Source organism: Piliocolobus tephrosceles, chromosome 12 (genome assembly GCF_002776525.5).
Source record: "Piliocolobus tephrosceles isolate RC106 chromosome 12, ASM277652v3, whole genome shotgun sequence".
NCBI lineage: Eukaryota > Metazoa > Chordata > Mammalia > Primates > Cercopithecidae > Piliocolobus > Piliocolobus tephrosceles.
In genome coordinates, this window is record NC_045445.1 from 24,124,525 (window position 1) to 24,147,487 (window position 22,963).

The 22,963-nt window shown below is 37.3% G+C and overlaps 1 protein-coding gene across 5 annotated transcripts in view; it reads right to left on the minus strand.

Annotated features, from left to right (window-relative positions):
• Positions 1-648: 648 nt before the first annotated feature.
• Positions 649-22,963, minus strand: part of SLC25A14 (solute carrier family 25 member 14) — a 34,061-nt gene continuing 11,746 nt past the window's right edge. For 4 of the 5 annotated variants that reach the window (XM_023198870.1, XM_023198868.2, XM_023198871.1 and 1 more), the window contains 5 exons: positions 15,101-15,196; positions 9,105-9,229; positions 8,181-8,316; positions 2,212-2,292; positions 652-1,100 (listed from right to left, as the gene is read on the minus strand). In XM_023198870.1, coding sequence (XP_023054638.1) covers positions 1,059-1,100; positions 2,212-2,292; positions 8,181-8,316; positions 9,105-9,229; positions 15,101-15,196 — 480 coding nt within the window. In that variant the 3' untranslated portion in view covers positions 652-1,058. Of the gene's footprint in view, positions 1,101-2,211; positions 2,293-8,180; positions 8,317-9,104; positions 9,230-15,100; positions 15,197-22,963 lie in introns of all 5 variants that reach the window. The other variant, XM_023198867.2, reaches the window with a different exon arrangement.

The window sequence follows — 22,963 nt, forward strand, 5'->3', positions numbered from 1 at the left end:
TCTGCTATGAAGCCTTTGGCAAATCCTCTAGGTAAGGCTGTTCCTCCTCTGTGCTCCCACACAGCATTTTGTTTATCTCTCACATAGTATTTAGGTCCTACTGGAATTATTTACTTACAAATCTGTTCTTCCTCTATAATGTAAGCTTGAAAACAGACACTATGTCTTAGTCATTTTATAGTCCCAGAATCTAGACGTAATAGATACATAATAAATATTGAACAACTTAATGAATGGATAAAGATGAAGAACTATTAATTCCACAAATATCTGAGTGCCTACAATGAGCCGGGCTCTGTTCCAGTACAAAAAAAGTAGCCAGAACTTTACACCTGTAAGATGATTAGAACCCTGGGAACAGGCTTCTATTTTAAGCCTTTCTTTTAGCTTTTTGCCTGTAGAAACTTCCAAATGAGCCACTTGCTTGTTTATTCATGTTTAAGAAAGAACCACCTGCCCAATGTTTAGTACTGGCATTATGACCATGAATGGCAGTGGGAAAACACAATGCACTCATTCTTGTCTCATCAAAGTGCACTTTAAGAGTCCAGTCTCAATTTCATAGACATCTTCTCTTTATTACTCTCTGGAGAATGTAATTTCAAGAGTTGGCAAAGGAGAAAATAGTAAATGAAGACAGAGACAAAGTGATTCTGCCAATAAATACTTTAATGAGAACCGAGGTCTGTAACACATATAGCAATAACCACCCTGGCCTATGCCTTCTGCTCTAGCCCAAGTCTGGGGCTAACCAATTACATTTAACCACATTTGGAAAGCAGGCTGTTTTCAATGTCACCCATCAGTATCCATCTTCATAGAAGATACCAATCTGGGGCCAGAGTCTCAATGTTAACACTTTCTCTCGGGGAAAAGTTAACATGGTAACACAAACATAGAAATAACTTTGAACCACCCCACTGTTCTTCTGTCAGGAGGCTCTTAGGAGACCAACGGCTTGGTAAACACTTACGACATTGTCAAAATACATCAGAACATGGGAAAAGGGCAAAGGAGTAGAAAGGCTGGCAGGGCTGGGCTCACATATAATTCAGTTCTTAGATTTGAAGCCTCTTTAGCTGCTCATATGTAATAAAAAACTGGAGTAAGTCAAGGAAGATCGCCAGGTTGACACTGAAAGCCAAAGCTAGTTCTAAAATTAGCATTGCATTCTCTTAAAATTAGTCTATGCTATTCTAAGCTTCATTTAAAATCTTTTTTAAAACACCACCTGTCAAATCAAGCATGTGTTGAGTACCTACCATGTGCCCATTTAGATCACTAGCATCGAACAACATAAACAGAGTAAAACTCTTAATATATTTGTAGTCTTCAGGGGGAAACAGGACAAACACACACACACACACACACACACACACACATAAACAGAGTAAAACTCTTAATATATTTGTAGTCTTCAGGGGGAAACAGGACAAACACACACACACACACACACACACACACACATAAACAGAGTAAAACTCTTAATATATTTGTAGTCTTCAGGGGGAAACAGGACAAACACACACACACACACACACACACACACACACACACACACACACACAGAGTAACCAAGAACATCAGTGATAACATATAAGATCAGAGTGATTCCAAGAGGGAACGAGATACCCTCTCTCTGTCTACAGACCCCACAAGGGCAGGGAATTACTTTCCAATGCTGTGGTGCTTGCCATTATACACACAACACCACACACAGTATCCAATACATGGCTGTGCACTGAGGAGGCACTCTAAACACAACTGAAGGAGACAGATTCACCCATGAAGAAAGAACCCTACTTGGCTGTGGATTCCGTCACCCCATGAATGTCTTCTGTCCTGTTTTTATTTCCCAGCTATTCTGGTCCTACAGTTAGGGGTAGGAAATCTGAACCACCTCAGCATGGACTTTCCTGTAGGCTTCTTCCATCAGGGTTTCTAAAAACTTCATAGCCCCTTCCAGATTAGCTGTGTTTGTTGTCATTTTGTTTTAAAGAGTAAAGTTTGACATATCTTTTCCATCCCATTTAGTTTGTATTAGCCTCCAATTGAAAGCTGTTTCTCTACTTAATTCCATTCTCAAGGGTCACCAATGGGATGCTTGAGTTTCTCACTAGCCTAAAAGGCTTTAATAATCAAATTTTCCTTCCCATAGCCTAGAATTATCTGGGAGCTTGAAGCACTTGCTTTCATCCTCTCAAAGGATACAATGATGTTCCAGGGCCCAAGCCGAAGCCAGTTTGGCCAAAATCCTTTATAGAGTGCAAAAAAGCCCTCATGTTTCCACATCTGCAGGAAAGATATAACCAAAAACAGAGTGAATTCACCTTTCTCTACATTTGACATCACCTTCCACTCTCACCTCAGAGCAACTTACGGCTCCATGAATAGTCTTTTCTCTGAAGGTCCATTTTAAATTCATCTGTACTCTAAATCCATCCACCCACTTAATCAATAAATATTTACCTACCATACATAAGCAAAGCACCATTCTTGATGTTGGGAATATACTAATAAACAAGACAGAAGAAGTGTCTATGGTAGCCAGCCTCCAAGATGGCCCCCAATGAACCCTACCTCCAGTTATTTGTACCCTTGTGTAGCCTCCACCTCACAGTATTTGGTCTGTGTTACCAACAGAATATGGTAGTAGTGAACATATGTCACTTCCATTGCTAGGTTATAAAATATATATTATATATAATAAAGTATCTGCCTTATTCTCTCTTAGATTCATTCACTCTAGAGGAAACCATCTGCTATACGATGAAGAGAGGCCTACATGGTGAGGAACTGAGGGCTCCGGCTAACAGCTGCATGAGTGATCAATGAAGCAGCTATCCCAGCCTGTCAAGCCTTTAGATGGCAGCAACGCTAGTTGACATATGAACTACAACCTCAGGAGACAGCCTAAGCTAGAATCAACTCAGCTAAGCTGCTTTGCAATCCCTGGCCCATAGAAACTGCAAAATAACACATGTTTAAGACAGTGAGTTTTGGAGGAATTTGTTACACAGCAATAGGTAACCTACACAGCAGTCTCTACCCTCATGGAGTGTATATTCTAGTGGGGCTGACAAATACACAAATTGATATATATTATATCCAAAAATATGTGCTACAAAGAAAACTAAAGCAGGGTAAGAAAATAGAAAATTGGGAAAGTCATTATTCTTCTCTGAGTTTGTTTCATCATTATAAATCTATATAATGCCATGGCCTACCTCATGTGAATGCTTTGAGGATTACATGAAGAAAAATGTGAAGTGTTTTGAGTTTTGGTTTCCTACTTTATACAACAGGGATCTTATATACATGGTTATGAGAATTAAATGATAAATTATGCATAAACATTATAAACTGGTGGCATGTGCTGAATTTAGCCAGCAGAAATGGTTCATATATAATGGACAAATATCTATTAAGTAACTACAGTGTGTTAGGCATTGTGTTAGACATTGAAAAATGTTATTTTGCCTTTCCAATAGTGAAGTGAAACCCACCACAATTCTACAAAAAGGAAATATTTGTATAAGACAATAATATGAGAAGCCAGAGTTGTAAATATCCTTTATCCCATCCTGTTCATTAAGTATACTAGAGATAATTATCCTTATTAACCACTTTTGGGAACAAACAGTAAAATAATAAGCACAATATTTATGAAGATATAGTGGTAATATGTTTCCCCCAGTGGATCTTCAGCAAACAGTAAAGGTCTGAGACCAAAACTCATGTTGGAAAATTGTGAAAATCACCCCAAATAAAGCCCAGATGTGAATAACCTAGAACCTAGACTGTTAAATGACAAGAGATCTCTAAGAGACCATCCAATCTCATAATCTCTTACCTGGACTACCACAATAGACTTTTAATTGGTCTAAAATCTCCACCTAGAAGCTAGAACAATCTTTTAAAATTATAAATCAGAGCATATCACTTCCTGCTTAAAGCTCTCAAATGGCTTCCTGGTGGATTTCATTCTAATTACAAATTCTCTGCAAAGACCTGTAGGATCCTACATGATTTAGCTGCTGCCTTTCTCTCCAGTTTCATTTCCTACTAGTTTCTCCCTTCATTCACCACACACTCAGCCACACTAGCTTTCTTTCTAACCCTTGAACATGTCCAGCTTATTTCCAACTCAGGCCTTTAGTAACCTGTTCCCTCTTTATGAAATGCTTTTCTCCCAGCTCTCATGGCCAATTCATCATCATTCAGATCTCAGCTCAAATGTCACCTCCTCAGAGGTTTTTCTTGACCATCCTTGCTGAAGTAGTTCCCCACTACTGAGTCACTATTGCAATATGCTGTTGTTTTCTGCATAGCATCTATTTCTATCTAAAATTATACTGTGCATTGTGTGTTTATTGTGTCTCCCTCAACTAGAATGTAATCTCCAAGAGATCAGAAACTAGCTTTGTTTGTTCACTATTGTGTCACCACCACCTAACACAGTGTCTGGCACAAGAAATTTCCCCGTAAGTATTTGTTGAAAAGGTGAACACAAAAACAGTAAGGGTCTCTAACACTCTTATGAGCCATCTTGATCTTTTTTTTTTTTTTAATTAAGAAACATGGTCTTGCTCTGTCGCCTAGACTGGAGTGCAGTGGCAAGCCTACGTAGCTCACTGCAGCCTCAAACTCTGACTCACGCAATCCTCCCGAGTAGCTAAGACTACAGGATGCAAGCCACAGCACCCGGCTTGAATCTTTATAAATTTCCAAAAACAGTGACCAATTTCTTCACAACATGAGAACTGGGAGGCACCTTTTGGCATAAGGCAGTTGTGTGAAAACAAAGAACTTCTATAGATAAGTACAGACAAAATAATAAAGTATGACGCTATTATACATAATGGCAAAATAGAACAAAGTCATTTTAAAAAATGACTGCTATTAAAAATTTTTAGTAGCACGTGAGTAAATGAGTGAGCAAATGTAAGTACCTAAAGGTTACTACCAACATAAAAACATGTTTCTGCAGATTCAAAACAGCATAGTGGTTGTAAGTAGAAACTTTGGAATGAGACAGATTGTGGATTAAGTCTCAGATCTGCCTCTTATTAGCTATGTAATCTTGTGTAAGTTATTACTTAGCTACTCTGAACCTACGTTTCCTCCTTTATAAAATAGGAAAGGTAATATCTACTCCATAGTGTTGCTGTGAGAGTTAAAGGATATACTCTACGTACAGTGCCTGGGACAGAATAAGCATTCAATAAATATTAGCTATTACTATATTATTGTATAGTAAATCTTTTAGCCAATCTTCTTGAAACAGTGCTCTTACACTTGTCTATCTATTATTACTTCCTGTGTTTATCTCCTTCTATTAGAATCTAAGTGTCATAAAGACAGGAACATTATGGTTTACCAACACATCCTCAACAACCTAGAACAGTGCTTAGCACATAAGACAAACATTTCTTTCTTTTTTTGGTGGCAGGTCGGGGGGGGGCGCTCTTCAAGCGTCAGTTTGATTTTTTTCTTTTTTATTACTTGAATGAATAATCAAACATACTCCTCAATGCACAGCAACTGGCTTTTGCAAACACCAATTCACCAAACCTTCTAAAAAATATTAAATCCAACAGACTCTTTGCAGTCCTTATCATATTAGATCTCTATTGTATGTGACATTAAGTAACCACTCATTCCTTCTTGAAACTTATTAACTCCTTTGGCTCCCATGACACTACTCTCTAAGTTTCCACATCTTTGGTGTCTTCCCTAGGTTCCTCATCTGCCAAGATCTTAAAAATTGGTATTCCGGGCAGGGCACAGTGGCTTACACCTGTAATCCCAACACTTTGGGAGGCCAAGGCAGGCGGATCACGAGGTTAGGAGCTCGAGACCAGCCTGACCAACATGGTGCAACCCTGTCTCTACTAAAAATACAAAAATAAGTCGGGTGTGGTGGCGGGTGCCTGTAATCCCAGCTCCTCAGGAGGCTGAGGGAGGAGAATTGCTTGAACCCAGGAGGCAGAGGTTGCAGTGAGACGAGATCACACCACTGCATTCCAGTCTGGGCATAAATAAATAAATAAATAAAAATTGGTATTCCACAGTGTTCTTTCCTTGGCCCAGTGCTCTTCCCTCTACACCAGTGATTGTCAAATGCAGAAATACCAACGGGGGCTTTTGCCAAACTATACTTTCCAGGGTCTGAGAATTGCTGCCTCAGTCAATCATTATTACAGGAAAGAACTTTATAGTACTCCAGTATGCTGGGAAGGCAAAAAGGTTGTGAACTCTTCTACCTACTCTCCTTGGTCAACTCTCTCCACAGTTATATACCACCTGTGTGCTAATGACTCCATGGGCTTTTATCTATATCCATGAACCCTGTCTTGAGTCAGGGCTAGAATATCCAAATGTATCCACTGGATTTTCCTCATGCACATCAAACTGAGTATCCAAAACTATGATGTCTCCCCCAAGACCTGCTCCTCTTGTGATGCCTCTGTCAATGAATGTCACCACCTGGTCACCAACTCCAAAAACCCAGAACTTATCTCTGACACCTCCTTTCTCCCACACCTCTCCACATCTAGTCAACCAAATCCTGTTGACTCTATCAACTAATTCTTTCTTGACTCTGTCCCACCTTCTATATCTCCATTATCATGCTCAAGTTCAGGCCTTCATCCCCTCTTTCTCAGATTACAAGAGCCTTCTATTCAGCTTCCCTATCTGTAGGTCAGTGGTTCTCAAAGTGTGGTCTCCAGACTAGCAACATCAGTATTGCATGGGAATTTGTTAAAAATGCAAATTTCCAGGTCCCACTCCATACTTACTAAATCAGAATCTGGAGATGGGTCCAAGTGAACGGCAGTTTAGCAAGCCCTCCAGGTGATTCTGATGCATGTTAAACTTTTAAGAATCACTGCTCCAGGCTTATCCCCTTAGTAGTCTTCAACCTTGGGTGAACATTGCAGTCACCTGATATAGTTTAAAGTATTGACACCTGGACCTTACTCCGTAGGTTTTCAGTTAATTGGTCTAAGGTAGTGGAGGCAGCTGAGAAAGTTTCCCCAAGTGATTCCAATATGTACCCAAGATGAGGAACCACTGTGGTAGATCCAGTCTCCACAAAGCCAAAGTGATCTATTTAAAATGCAAAGCTAATCTGATTAAAAACTTTCAACAGCTCCCTGACAAGTTAAAAAAAAGTTCAAGCACCTCAATATAGCATTCAGTATCCTTTATAATCTAACCCTTGGCCACCGATATGAGGAAAGCACCATAATGGAGAGGTAAATGTCAGTTTGAGGTCAAATGATCCAAGTTTAAATTCCAGTTCTACTTAATGGCTGTGAAACCTTAGGCAGCTTACTTAATTTTTCAGTGCTTCAGTGTCTACCTCGTGGGGTAATGGTGAGGATTCAATGAACGAATACATGTAAGTCTCATAAGGACAGTTCCTGACACACAAAAAAGCACTCAGTGGATGTGAGTTATTGTTATTCAAGATGCCACCATCTACAGGGAGCCTATCTCAAGGCTTCCAAATTGAGAACTCTGAGTTTATCACTTATCAGGCTATACTGATTATCTGTTTGTATACCTATAGTACTTTTGTAATATCTGTAATTTCTCTCTAACTACTAAAATGGTGTCTAATATGTAATATTGTTAAACAAAACTGATAATAGGAGAGAAACTATATGGCAACATCATATTTTAGCCTCAATTTGTTTTCTGTAGCAATAATATCACCAGTAATTATGTAATACTTTTAGAATATTCAGTTCCCACAAACACAACAGCAGGAACTTTCAAAGCCAGAGTGAACAACAGCATAACCCTGAACTGAAATAAAGTACAGGCTTTTTTCCTTAAGTGCTGAGTTATCTATTGCAGGGTCTCTGTGTTGTATGAAGTAGGCATATGGGGGATATACTGTCTTTTCTATCACTAATTCTACATGATACTATTAATAAAAGTATCCTGTATTTTAAAGCATTCAAATGGGAATCATTATATTAAGTACCACTGCAAATTAGCAGATTGCTAAGGAGACAGCTTTTCTACCTGGGAATAACTGAGAAGCTACTAAAAAATATGATTCTTTCATCTTCAAAATGGTATGTAGCAACTAATAATAAGAACTGAAGGAAGGTCTAAGACATCAAAGAAAAGCAAATTGTAACCCAAATCCACAATGTACTTACCTTTAAAATACCATCAACGGTGCCCTTATAGAGATCCACATGTCCCACGATTGCCCTCTGGTTCATCATGCGAGTTCGCACCACATCAACCGGGTTGGAGGCCAGAGCTCCAGCCAAACCACATGTAAAGCTGGAACTGAAAGGAAAAGTTTAAGTAGATTTACCCCACTTCCACTCCCTGCCCACTTAAACAGAAATTAGGCCAAATGTGAACTGTACAATATAACTCAGACCCAGCAGATAAAACCTGGCACTTGGCCTTTCATTACAATCTAAAGAGACAGGAAATTTTTCTAAAGAGACATCATTCAAAGGCTGTCCCTTCAGTTTTCGATCTGAAACTCAGCCTCTTTTTTAAAGGAGAGTTTCTAAACCTAATAAGATTCCTAAGTAGAAAGCATCACGCACCACCTATTAGTTACATAAATTTTTCAAACCACAGCATCATATGCCAAATGCTTCTGAGTAACAAAATTATCATAAAGGTTGCAAGACAAAGAAAACGTAAAGTGAGATTAGCAATAGTCTTTAGCCAAAAAAACTGTGCTTTAGTTTCACAGACCTTATTTACCCCTTTTTTTCTGATTCCCATTGAGAAAAGTTTGCTTTCTCAAACAAAATTAACCAAAGCAAATAATAGACGTACTTATTAGATATAGAGGCTGTGTATGGACAAATGTAAATCAGACAGACCTCTAATAGGCTGCTGTATTAGAAAAGATTCCCAAGTACCCAAGCCCCCACAGCACCTGGGATTTCTGTGAAGTATAAGTGTTCACAAGGCTTGAAGTTCTGATAATAGAAGAGACAAGGGTATTTAGGCCATACATACCAGTTATCAAATTCCACCTGAGGATTTCAGTAAAAGAGACTTTTTGTACTCAAAATGCTGGAAATAAAATGAGCACATCCCATCCTACTTACACGAAGTGTGTTAAAATTGTATCACCCATCATTCCTGACAATATTAAGTGCTTCTTAGTAATATCATAAACTGGTAGCTCTACTCCCACAACGATGGCAGCACGCTGAGCAGTTGGAACCACACCCTACAAAACACAAGTGACATTAGGCACCAAGGAAATATAAAGGGAATGATGTCTTAGAGTGAACAAAATAGGTCAGGAGTTGAAAAGTAACAGAAAAATACAAGTCTGAAGTACACAGGTCACTCTTTCAAATCAATGACTAATAATGGAACATTTACAAATTTCCAACTCACTCGCTATACTAAAAATAAAATAATTGATATGACACCCAAAGCACAAAAGACAAAAGAAAGAAAAAGATCAACTGGACTTCATCACAATTAAAAACTTTGGTGACTCAAAAGACACCACCAAGAAAGTGAAGAGCCAACACACACAAGGAAAAAAAATTTGCCACTCATATATCTGATAAGGGACTGGTGTCAAGAATATATAAAGAACTCTTACAATAAAAAAGGCAAACGATCCAATTTTAAAATGGCCAAAAGACCTGAAGATATTTCCTTCAAAAAAGATACACAAATGGCCAATAACCAGATGAAAAGATGCTAAACATCATTAGTCACTAAGGAAATGCAAATCAAAACCACAAGGACATTGCACTTCATACCTACTAGAAGGGCTATAATGATTTTTCTTTTAAGTAAATCAAAAGAAGGCTAGGTGCAGTGGCTTATGCCTGTAATCCCAGCACTTTGGGAGGCTGAGGCAGGAGGATCACTTGAGCAGGAGTTCTAGACAAACCTGGGCAATACAGTAAAACTCTATCTCTTAAAAAGATTTTAAAATTAGCCAGGCATGGTGGCATGTGCCTGTAGTCGCAGCTACTTGAGATGCTGAGGTGGGAGGATCACCTGAGCCTGGGAGGCTGAGGCTGCAGTGAGCCATGATCGCACCACTGCATTCCAGCTTGGGCAACACAGCAAGATCCTGCCTCGAAAAAAAAATAATAATAATTAATAAATAAGTAAAAGAGCAAGCGTTGGTGAGGAAGTGAAGAAATAGGAACCCTTATATACTGTCAGTGGGGATGTAAAATGGGGCAGCCACTGTGGAAAACAATTTGGCATTTCCTCAAAAAGTTAAACACAGATTACCATATGAGCAAGCAATTTTACACCTAGGTATATACCCAAGAGAACTGAAAATATATGTTCAAACAAAAACGTGTACAGAAATGTTCACAGCAGTATTTATAATAGCTAAAATGTGCGAAGAACCCAAATGCTCATTAACTGATGAAGGGACAAATACAATATGGTATATCCACACAATGGAATTAATATTCAGCCATAAAAAAGAATAAAGTACTGATACATGCTGCAACATGGATAAACCTTAAAATCAGTATGCTAAATGGAAGAAGCCAGTCACAAAAGTCTACATATTGCCTGATTCCATTTACATGAAATACCTAGAACAGGCAAATCTATAGAGACAGAAAGTAGAGTAGTGGTTCTCTACAGCTAGGAGGGCTGGGGGAAATGAGAAGTGATGGGTAAAGGGTAAGGGTTTCTTTTTGGTAATGAAAATATTCTAAACTTAGACAGTGGTAATGGCTGCACAAATCTGTGAATACACTAAAAACAGTTAAATCATATACTTTAAAGATGGTGACTTTCATGTGAATTATCCCAATAAAGAATTTTGGAATTATCATTATAATATGTGAATTTTCCCAATAAAGCTGTTATAAATAAAATCATGAAGCAAAAATCAGTGGGGAGAAGAGAGCTTTCAAGTTTAACTCACAGAATTTTCAGATGTCCAGAAAGGACAAACACTAGGGTGACAGCAAAGGTATGAAGAAGCAAGAGGAAAAGTCAAGGGAAAGTGGTCCTTCGCTAACAAGTCCTGCTGTGGTAACATTACCAGGGTTTCACTCGCTAGCACAATGCTCCTATCACAGCCCCCATTACAACACAGGGTTGCTAGTGCATTAAAAGACACATTTATTAATGACACAAGAAAATGCTTATGATAGCATGTTAAATAAAGCAAGGCATAAAATTATATATAGTATTATTCTATCTTCAGGGGAAAAGGTATACACGCACATGCCAAATTCTTAGAAAGGATTAGAACGAAATACATCAAAATATTTTTTTCCTCTGGTATTCGGTAAGAGATGTTAATTTTCATTTTTATGCCTATCTATTTCTTTTTACATTTTCACAATGAATGTTTTACTTTTATAATTGTGTTTAGGTGTCATTTAAAATTGAAAATAACATACCATGCGGACATCTGCTTTCTGGGATAATTACTATATTAAAAAGTTTTCAGTTATCTCTAAGTTCCCAAACTCAATTTATAAAGTGGGGCTGCTCTGCCTATGGAGTAGCCATTCTTTATTCCTTTACTTAATAAACTTGCTTTCACTTTAAAAACTAATAATAATAATCCCAGCTACTCGGGAGACTGAGGCAGGAGAATTGCTTAAACCCAGGAGGCGGAGGTTGCAGTGAGCTGAGATAGTGCCACTGCACTCCAGCCTGGCAACATAGCGAGACTCTGTCTCAATAAATAAATAAATAAATAAATAAATAAATAAATAAATAAAATGAAGTGGAAGTGACACAGCTGTGCCAAGATGCTTGATTGTGCTGATATGGCTGGCTAGCCGAAGGGTGCCTTCCTTGCTGGCTCTTTGAACTGCTTCTCATAAAGAGGGCACCCTTCACAGAAGACTGCTTTGGTGAACAAAGGCCCCAAACTGGAGCCCACAGGCCAAAATCAGGCTATAGACATGTTTTGAGTGGCCCACAGTGTTTCCAAAAGACTGAATTGGCTGTTAATATGTAAAAATCAGGATATTTCACACAGAAATGCAGATTTCCAGCATCTCTTGAAAGGCCAGAAAATTTGACCACACTGGACTCACCGTCAACGCATGGCAGCAATGGGCTGGAGCTAAGGAGTAGCTGTCCTCTCTCAATGGGGACTGTGCTTTCCAGGACCACAGTCCCCACCACGCTACTCTCTCTCCAAATCTGTGGTAAGTGCTAGTTATACTTTGTTTTTGTACTCGTGCTATTTTTTCTTACAATGAAGTTAGGAAGAAAGTGAAATGTTTTCATTATTCATGTTACAATCAGAGCGAGAAGATAAAACAAACAAAGATGAGCATGTTTGAAGAAAAATGCAAACATATTTTCTTGTTGAAATGAAAAATAAGTCCTGTATTTTTAACATGCAAATAAAACATGTCTGTCTCAGAAGAATACATTCAACAATGTACTTTGCTTCTTTATGTTAGGTGCTAGATCATGTAAGTAGACTGGAATATAAAAACAGTTATGTTCAGTTTCTCGAAATATAAACATAGATTTACCACATAATCCAGCAATTCCACTTTTGGCTATATAACCAAAAGAATTGAAAGCAGGGTCTAAAAAAGATATTTGCACACCCATTTACCCAGCAGCATTATTCACAATAGGCAGAAGGCAGAAGCCATTCAAATGTCCATCAGTGGTTGAATGGATAAACAAAATGTGGTATATACATACAATGGAATATTATTCAGCCTTAAAAAGGAAGAAATTCTGACACATGCTACCGCATGGATGAACCTTGAGAATATTATGCTAAATAAAATCAGCCAGTCACAAAAAGATAAATATTATATGATTCCACTTACATGAAGTACCTATAATAGTCAAATTGATAGAGACAGAAAATAGAATGAGATCGGCAGGGGCTAGGGGAAGGAGAAATGGGGAACGGCTTCATGGGTATAGAGTTTCAGTTTTACAAGACCTAAAGAGTTCTGGAGATCAGTTGTACAACAATGTGAATGTACTTAACACTAATGAACCATCGAAAATGGTTAAGATGGCAAATTTTATGTTATGTCTACTTTTTACTACAATAAAATATAAAGTAGCTATGCTCCTGTGAAAAAATCTCCAATTCTATTTATTCCTCTGTTTTTGTTCCTTATCATCAGTTTATGAGAAAGTTCTAGTTAGTTCTATTTTCCGGCTTTAAATTAGATATATCAAGAAAGTGTACCCTGCTATTACCAAAAAGCAAACCTCAAGGACCATTAATGGATGCAAAGATGAAAGGTGCTTAGTTAGATGAAAGGTGATTAGATATTAGTTAGATGAAAGGTGATTAGATATTAGGATATATGCATGTTACTAGAATATTATCACCTCACAGATTACTTGCTAATTGCAAAGGAGGGGAAAAAAAAAAACTTATGTTTTACAATGGCGAGATCTGGTGGACGTCATCTTACCAAATAATCAAACTTGGTACCACTAATCATGGGACAAACTAATATTATGTGCCTCTTGCTGTGATGCAGTATGAAATACACAGCATCACCTATGAAGCACTCTTACCAAAAATATTTAACATGAATCTAATCAAGCCAATATACCCTACTTACAGTTTATAGGAAATACAAAAGACAGAGAAACAACTTAAACACAATCAGGAAACATTTTATAAGAAAACTAGCCTGGCCAGGCATGGTGGCTCACATCTGTAAGGCCAAGGCCAGAGGATCACTTGAAGCCAGGAGATCAAGACCAGCCCAGGCAACAAAGCGAGACTCTGTCAAATAAAAAAAAAAAAAAAGAAGGAAGGAAGGAAGAAAATAAATTATAAATTAGCCTGGTCTCATTAACAGGAAATTCTAATATAGGCTAGATATTAGGTATTAGGGACTTGTTAATTTTCTTAGATATGATAATGGTATTGTTATTATGTAGAAGAATATCCTTATTCTTAGGAGATGCATAATTAAGTATTTAGTTGAGTGCCATGATGTCTGCAACCTACTTTCATTTAGCTTAGCTGAAAAGAAAGTGTTTGTGTGTATACACATAAACAGATAAAGCAAATACGACCAAACTTTAACAGTCATCGAATCCAGCTCACAGGTATGTATTTCATAGTTCTATTCTTTCAATTTTTCCTTATGCTTGAAATTTTTGTTATGAAAAATTATAAAGGAAGAAAAATAGCAAAGCTCTCATTTTTACTTAAAAGTCTATTAAAGATTTATCATTCCACTCTCTCTGTATATTCTACTAATAATCTTATTAATATTACAACACTTAGGGATTAAAAAGTTAGAGCAACAGTGATGCAAAGCAAAGTATAGATAGAAGACTGAAAGATAATATGACAAAAAGTTTAACAGAAATTACCTCTAGGCAGTGGGACTACTGGATTTTTTTCTTTTTACTTTTCTATATTTTCTCAATATTTTACAGTACATGTTACACTTTTTAGGTTAAAAAATTGTTTAAGGTAACAGCTCTTTTTTTTTTTTTTTTTCTTTGAGACAGAGTCTCGCCCTGTCACCCAGGCTGGAGTGCAGTGGCGTGATCTTGGCTCACTACAACCTCCACCTCCAGGGCTCAAGCAATTCTCCTGCCTCAGCCTCCTGAGTAGCTGGGACTACAGCCGTACACTGCCATGTCTGGCTAATTTTTGCATTTTTAGTTGAGACGGGCTTTCACCACGTTGGCCAGGTTGGTCTCGAACTCCTGACCTCAAGTGATCCACCCACTCTGGCCTCCCAAAGTGCTGGGATTACAGGCATGAGCCACAGCACACAGCCGGTAACAGCTTTTGAACACAAGCACTACAAAGACATACATCATCATGTTAGTACAAAACTGGCAAAAAAAAAAAAAAAAATACACTGAACAACTACATTCACTGTGAATATCATCGAAATGGCCATCTCAAATAATGTAATAACTTTCCCCACCTATATAATCCCTAAACATTATGCAGAAATAAAAGGCCAATGATAAGTTTTGGGCCTTTCAAAGGAGATGAGGAGTTTCTTACCTTAGTTTTTGGATTATAATTCACGATTTTATGTCTTTATATTAAAAAAGTATTCTTTGCAAATTGTAGGAACTGAGAGTGTAGAATAATAGCAGGAAAAAGAGTACTTACCCTCCACAGACCCCTGGTGCCTTCTTGTTGGTATATATCGATAAAGCTTCCAATCATGCTCCCTTGGAACAAGCTTCCTTGAGCCTGCATTCGAATCTAAAATGAAAAGAGGTAAACATTTTATTTTGTCAGAGAGAACCGAAACGCTAAATTCATTTTAAATTCATTTAAATTCATTTTAAATGTATCTAAAATTTAAAAAGCAGTATTCGGGAATCCCAGAAAAATATCTGCTATTATGATAAGTTAATTAGTTAAACTGTATAGAAAAAGAATGTGTGTCAAAGTGTATTTTATAAAGATGATTTTCATCAGCCTCACATTCCTCACACTAAGTCTATTATTTCTGGAGCCAGAAGAAAATCTAGGGAAAAGAAAGAACAAGTGCACAGCAGGACTAAAAAATGACTCATTTAGTGAAAAATTAGAAACAACTTAATATCCAAAAACAACAACTACACAGATTGGTCACAGAAATTATACATTCATTTAATAGAACACTATGGAGCCATAAAATTTTGTTGTACGATGGTATTTGCTGACACTGAAAGATATCAAAAATTGCTAACCAGAAAAAAAACTATTGCAAAGTATTAGATCATTTTTATTAAAAACATGTAAACTTAAAAATATCCATAAGCACAGCAAAGAGACGAGGTGAACATATAAAACTAAATACTTACAGTGGTTTATGTCTGAGTGGTGAGGCTACAAGTAAGCATTTTTCTCTTTTGTGTTTTTTCTGCCTTCCACATTTTTCTACATTAAACATGCATTGCTTATGTAATTATAAAAAGGAAAAATGTGTTTTAAAATATAATTTTATGTTTATGAGACCTTAAGTTGAGTTCTATTTATAAAAAGCATGATATTATATTCTGCCAAGTGGCCTTTCAGAGCTGTAAGAAAGGAAAGATAGCATTAAATGGCCGTGTAAAAGGTTTGGTACAATTCCCCACAGACTCTGCACACATACAATCCTAGTAGTCAGTCACTAAATACTAGTGGCCCAAATGTAGGCCTGATTTTTATGCTACCATTCTAGGTTTCAACAAATGTATTTAGTAAGTCATGTAATGGCAACATGCTTTTATGCAAAAAGTTAACTGTTACTACTAAGAGTTTTTAAATATTATAATTATAAAAACCTAAACCCATTAAATCAAGATACAAACTGTCACAAAGACAAATCAAAACTACTAACACACTGTGGTAACTAGAACACTTCTTTAAGGAGGTGATTCCTGAGCAACACAGGGACTAGCGTGAGGCAAGTGAAGTACTTTTCTTAGGCATGAAATGTAAGGGAGTGCAAGAAAACCTCAGTAATCAAGATAAATGACATCTCAATATGATATTTTTTAACCAAAATTAACCTTTTCTTAGGCATGAAATGTTAGGGAGTGCAAGAAAAACTCAGTAATCAAGATAAATGATGTCTCAATATGATATTTTTAACCAAAATTAATCCACAAAAAGCCATGATGAATCAAATATCAAATTTAACTAAAGCTAGGAATCAACAGGGCCAGGATTAGGGTGAGGTGAGTGAGATGAGTTATATGAAATCTTGGTATCTGGTTCATCATGAATTTTTTGCATTAATTTTGATTACTTAAAAATACTGCATACAGATGTTGTTTATATTGATAACTGAGTTTTGTGGCACCTTCTTACATTCTGCATCAAAGGGGACTGCCTTACTTGTTTTGCCCTAGTCCTGGCCCTGTTTATGAGCCTTGTCTTGAAGGAAAAATTCACCAAGAAAATGAGAAAGACATTTCAGGAAGAAAGTGCTACATGCACAAAGGCAAAGAAGCAGTACATAGTAGATCAGATATGGATTTAGATAGATCTTTCTAGCTTTATCTGGGGATGGGTTGAGGAAGTGGAGTACACACTAGAGCGAAGGGACAAGTTAGGAGGCTACTGAGATGAGGCCCTACAACAGGAATGGTGCGGAAAGGACAGAGTTGGGAAAGATAAATGAGGCAAAATCTGTAGAAACTTGGTATCTAATCCAATACTAGAAGGAAGCAAAGATATAGAAGAATCAAAGATGATCTAGGTTTCTAGTTTAGATGACCCAGCAGGTCTGGGTAGTGTGGTAGATATTAGTTGTCTCCCAAAATCTACTCTCCTTTCTTGCAGCTAGATGTAGCCATGGAACTAAGTCCTTCAGAATGGAACATGAACAGAAATAATGGTTGAAACTTCCCAGTGTCTTACTTAGAAGGAAATCACCTGTATTTCAGAATAGCCAAACGCCCTACTAAATGAGAAAAAGTTGTCCTTAGCTGCTTATAATCCCAACACTTTGGGAGGCCAACGTGGGCAGATCACCTGAGGTCAGGAGTTTGAGACCAGCCTGGCCAACATAGCGAAACCCCGTCTCTACTAAAAATACAAAAATTAGCCAGGCGTGGTGGTGTGCACCTGTGTAATCCCAGTTACTCGAGAGGCTGAGGCAGAATTGCTTGAACCCAGGAAATGGAGGTTGCAGTGAGCTGAGATCACGCCATTGCACTCCAGCCTGGGCGACAGAGCAAGACTCCATCTCAAAAAAAAAAAAAAAAAAAAAAAGGTTGTCCTTGCAGAAGAATTCTAGCTAAGAAACATGGATGGAATGATGGAATCAGAAAATCATCACTTTGCAACCTTAAATGAAACAATTGATTCAGGTAATAGTCACTAATGGATGAAACCATTAGATGAAGGATTGACAGGAAACTACAAAGGAGAAATCGGACTGTCACGCCTGAACCCACTGATCAATCTTAACATACCTATATTGGGACAACCAAACACTGTGTGCCTCCTCACATGACTCAGTATGACCTTTACAGAAACCTTCCTTTTACAGAGATAGAAGATTTAGAGGACTAAGTTACAAAAGACAAATCCAAAACTTGGGAATTCTAAAGGAGAGCTGATCCCATTTATTTGACAAGTTAATGGCAAAAAGCAAATAAATAAATAAATAAATGAATAAATAAATAAATAAATAAATAAAAGGTATATGGACAGGAGTAGGGTACTCTAGAATAAAAGGGACTTAAGAAACATAACAATTAAATATAATGCATAGGCTTTGGAACCCAAGTTAAACAAATCAACTGTAAAATATAAGACAGTCTGGAAATGTGAACATAGATTATTAGATGTTATTAATGAATAAATGTTAATTTTGTTCAATGTAACAATAGCATCGTGGTTATATAGAAAAATATTCCATTTATGAGATGCACATCGAAGTACAGGGGGGAAAAATGACAATGTCTGGAATGTGCCTTAAAATAATTCAGAAAAAGGGAATAAAAAAGCACATCTAGCAAAATCTCAGCTATCTCGGTGATGTGTACAAAGATGTTCAATGTACTATGTTATTTTCTACTCACTCATATGTTTGGAATTGCTTATCAAAAACTACATATTTAAAGATTTAAACTGTTAAAGATAAAAATGGAGGTGACAATTGAGATAAACCCCAAGACCAGACACCCATCATCAGGTAACCGAAACTTAAGTCTTCCTATTTCTTCAGAACTGCTATCTCTAATCAATAACAACAAAACATAAGCTTTATATCTTTGTCAGAATGCTTCAGTGAAATGAAACCAATAACTATAGACAATCACCTTAAACAGCTGTTTGCCTTTAAAAGAAGGATAATTTATAACAGTCAATCACAAAAAAGGTCAAAATGTTTCTGCCCTTCTGCTTTATAAACTGTACTGTAAGATAAGTTTGTTATCACTCGGTTTGAAGTATCCTGGATCAAGATCTGTACTTTCTCTTATTACATACAATAAACTTTAAAACTTTTCCTGATTTTATTTTTGACAAATCAAAAGGAAACTGCTTTCCCTTTACTCTCTCCTCATGGGCTGGAATGAAGGTTTGGTGGTGCTCCAACTTCAACTATACAGATTAAAATAATACCACAGGACAGGGGTCAACAAACATTTTCTATAAGGGTCCAGACAGTAAATATATTAGGCTTTGCAGGGCTTATAACCTCTGTTGTGACTACTCAGCTCTGCCACTGAAGCACAAAAGCAACTATAGACAATAAATAAACAAATGGAGTGGCTGCGTTCCAATAAAACTTTATTTACAACAGGGAGTGTGCCAGATTTGGCCCACAGACAGTAGTTTGCCAATCCCTGCCCTAGGAGATGGCAGTGCAACAAAAATGAAGAAACCTGGATCCTGGATGAATACATGAAGTAGTGCTGCCTTACCAGCATTAACTGTAGTCCTCTAGATGGTTACATGAGAGAGAAATAAACTTGTATACGGAGACGTTTTATTTTTGAGTTTCTTTGTGACAGTAGCTTAGCCTATAACCTAACTGGTACAGTGAGAGCTAAAGTATTAAGAATGAAAAAGGTGGTCGGGCACAGTGGCTCACGCCTGTAATCCCAGCACTTTGGGAGGCCGAGGCAGGCAGATCACGAGGTCAGGAGATCGAGACCATCCTGGCTAACATGGTAAAACCCTGTCTCTACTAAAAATACAAAAAATTAGCCGGGCATGGTGGCAGGCACCTGTAGTCCCAGCTACTTCGGAGGCTGAGGCAGGAGAATGGCATGAACCCAGGAGGCGCGGCTTGCAGTGAGCTGAGATTGCGCCACTGCACTCCAGCCTGGGCAACAGAGCGAGACTCCATCTCAATAATAATAATAATAATAATAATAATAATAATATTTTAAAAAAGAATGAAAAAGGCCACCAGGGAGAGACTGAAGAGGAGAAAAGAGCTAAAGATGGAACCTTGGGTGGGAGAAGAAAAAGATTTAAAGTATATGCATAAAAAGGAAGCCCACAAATGAAACTAAGGAATAGGAAAACTAGAAGAATCTAAATAGTGTAATAACAAAACCAAAAAAGAACTTCAAGTAGAAGGAATTAGTCAAAATAGGTTAAGTAAGATGAGAACCAAAATGTCCACTGGATTGGATAATGAGGACATTACTGATGACCCTGCAGAGAGTGATTTCAATCAAGTAGCAGGAGTGATTACAGCAGGTTATGGAGGAAATGTGAAATGTAAAGATTACTCTTGTAAAATCTGGATGAGAAGGTAAGGAAAGAGATAGCATGGTGTTTTGAAGTCAGAGGGTCAAGAAAATATTTTAGGATAGAGCGATTTGACTATATTTATCATTTGAGAGCAGATAACCAGTAAAGAGGAAGACACTGAAGAGAAAGAGGACAAATGATAGAGAAAGGTCCCCGATGAAACAGAAGTGAATAAAAGTAGAGTAACCAGGGTTTTTTTAAAACTTAAGCATGTATCAAAATCACTTGAAGGGCTTGTCAAACCAGACTGCTGGGCCCCATCCTACCCTTTCTGATTCAGTAGGTGTGGGATGGGGCCTGATAATTTGCATTTCTAACAAGTTCCCAGGTAATACTGGTCTGGTCTGGAAAACCACTACAGTAAGACAAGATAAGGATGGGTATAGATGGAAGTAAGTTTACACGTGTAAGGTAGAAAGGACACGAAATTGAGAGGTATAAGACCAGGCCATAGAGGTGGGATTGTCTGCTGAGAGTAAGAGGAACAAGGAACTCTTCAATTAAATTATCTTCATACATACTTGTTCTAAGTCAACAAAAATAAGCATGGGGAAAGGACTCCCTATTCAATAAATGGTGCTGGGATAGCTGACCAGCTATATGCAGAAGAATAAAACTGGGCCCCTACCTTTCACCATATACAAAAGTTAACTCAAGACAGATTAAAGATTTAAATGTAAGACCTCAAATTATAAGAATCCTAAAAGAAAACCTAGGACACGCCATTCTGGGCATTGGCCTTGGGAAAGAATGTATGACTAAGTCCTCAAAAGCAATTGCAACAAAACAAAAAATTGACAAGTGGGACCTGATTTAACTAAAAAGCTTCTTCACAACAAAAGAAACTATCAACAGAGTAAACAGACAACCTACAGAATGGGAAAAAATATTCACAAACTATGCATCTGATGAAAATCTGGTATCCAGCATCTATAAGGAATTTAATTCAACAAGCAAAAACCACATAACACCATTAAAAAGTGGGCAAAAGACATGAACAGACACTTCTCAAAAGAAGACATACAAGCAGCCAACAAACATGAAAAGATGCACAGTATCACTAATCATCAGAGAAATGTAAATCAAAACCACAACAAGATACCATCTCATACCAGTCAGAATGGTTATTATTAAAAAGTAAAAACAACAGACGCTGGCGAGGCTGCAGAGAAAAGGGAATGCTTAGACACCATTGGTGGGAATGTAAATTAGTTCAGCCACTTTGGCAAGCAATTTGGCGACTTCTTAAGGAACTTAAAACAGAGCTACCATTCAACCCAGCAATCCCATTACTGGGTATATATCCAAAAGAAAATAAATAATTCTACCAAAAAGACACATACACTCCTATGTTCATCACAGCGCTATTCACAATAGCAAAGACATGGAATCAACCTAGGTGCCCACCAGCGTTGGATTGGATAAAGAAAATGTGGTACATATACACCATGGAATACTATGCAGTCATAAAAGAGAACAAAATCATGTCCTTTGCAGCAACATGGATTGAGCTAGAGGCTATTATCCTAAATGAATTAGTGGAGGAACAGAAAATCAAATACAGCATGTTCTCATTTGTAAGTGGGAGCTAAATATTGCATACTCATGGACAAAGATGGCAACAATAGACACCAGGGAATAATAGAGGGGGGAGAGAAGGAGGGGAAAAGCGTTGAAAAACTGTTGGGCACTGTGCTCACTATCTAGGTGATGGGATCATTCATATCCCAAACCTCAGCATCATACAATACACCCATGTAATAAACCTGCACATGTACTCCCTGAATCTAAACACTGAAAAAAAAAAAAAACCTTGTTCTGTAAATCTAAAATGATATAAAAAATATGTAAATTACTATCATTTTAGTCCAGAAAGACTGTTTCATATTTTTATCCATCAACCACCAGTGGTTTATTTCATATGTGTTGTTTTTCAAGTCGTTCTCTCAGTTCTCAAACCCCTCTCTGAATTGCAATAAACAGATCTCACCTTTGCTAACCTAGCCACTTGTGGTTTCACTAGTGGTCAAATTTTAAAAAGCATGTGTCCTCTTACTTTTTTCTCACAATCCCCTTAAAATAATTTTAAAATAATTTTTTAAAACTTTGGGTTCCCCTCACTTATTTTAATTCTATTTTTAGTGCTTTTAACTAATCATAAGTTTAAATACGTTAATAAGTAGAAAATAATTACCATTTTATGAAATAAGATGAAATTTTATATTAAAAGAAATATTTCAGTCTGTGACTTGATAAAACCTTAAAGAAATCCAATTATACTCTTAACAAGTCAGCACCACCAACCTATACTGTTCTGGTTCTGAATTCAGAATTTTCCAATACAGTCCAAAATATACCATTTTAAAGCCAAATCTAACCCTTAATAGAAATATTAATAAAACAGGAAAAGACAGAAGCATTACAGACTTAAGGTACCCAAATTAGTTATTAAAGTAGGCTTCTCCAAAAACTATATTTCAATTTACCCCTCTGTTTGGCATCCTAGATTATACCACAGGTCAACATACCATACCAAGATTTAGAACAGGCAGGGATATGCCTTTCTTTGGTAAAACTGAGTAAGGGCTATTATGTACAGATTCATTCTCGGACCAATTTTAAGATGGAGTACAAATGGATGTGAGAGATCTGGAAATTGATTCCTATAAAACTGCATAGCCCTTGGAAAGAACCTACAGGGCCTTGCATACCCCAGTGTGAGGACCAGTGGATTCATGCATATCATAATGAACTGACTGCCATTTATTGAGCATCTAC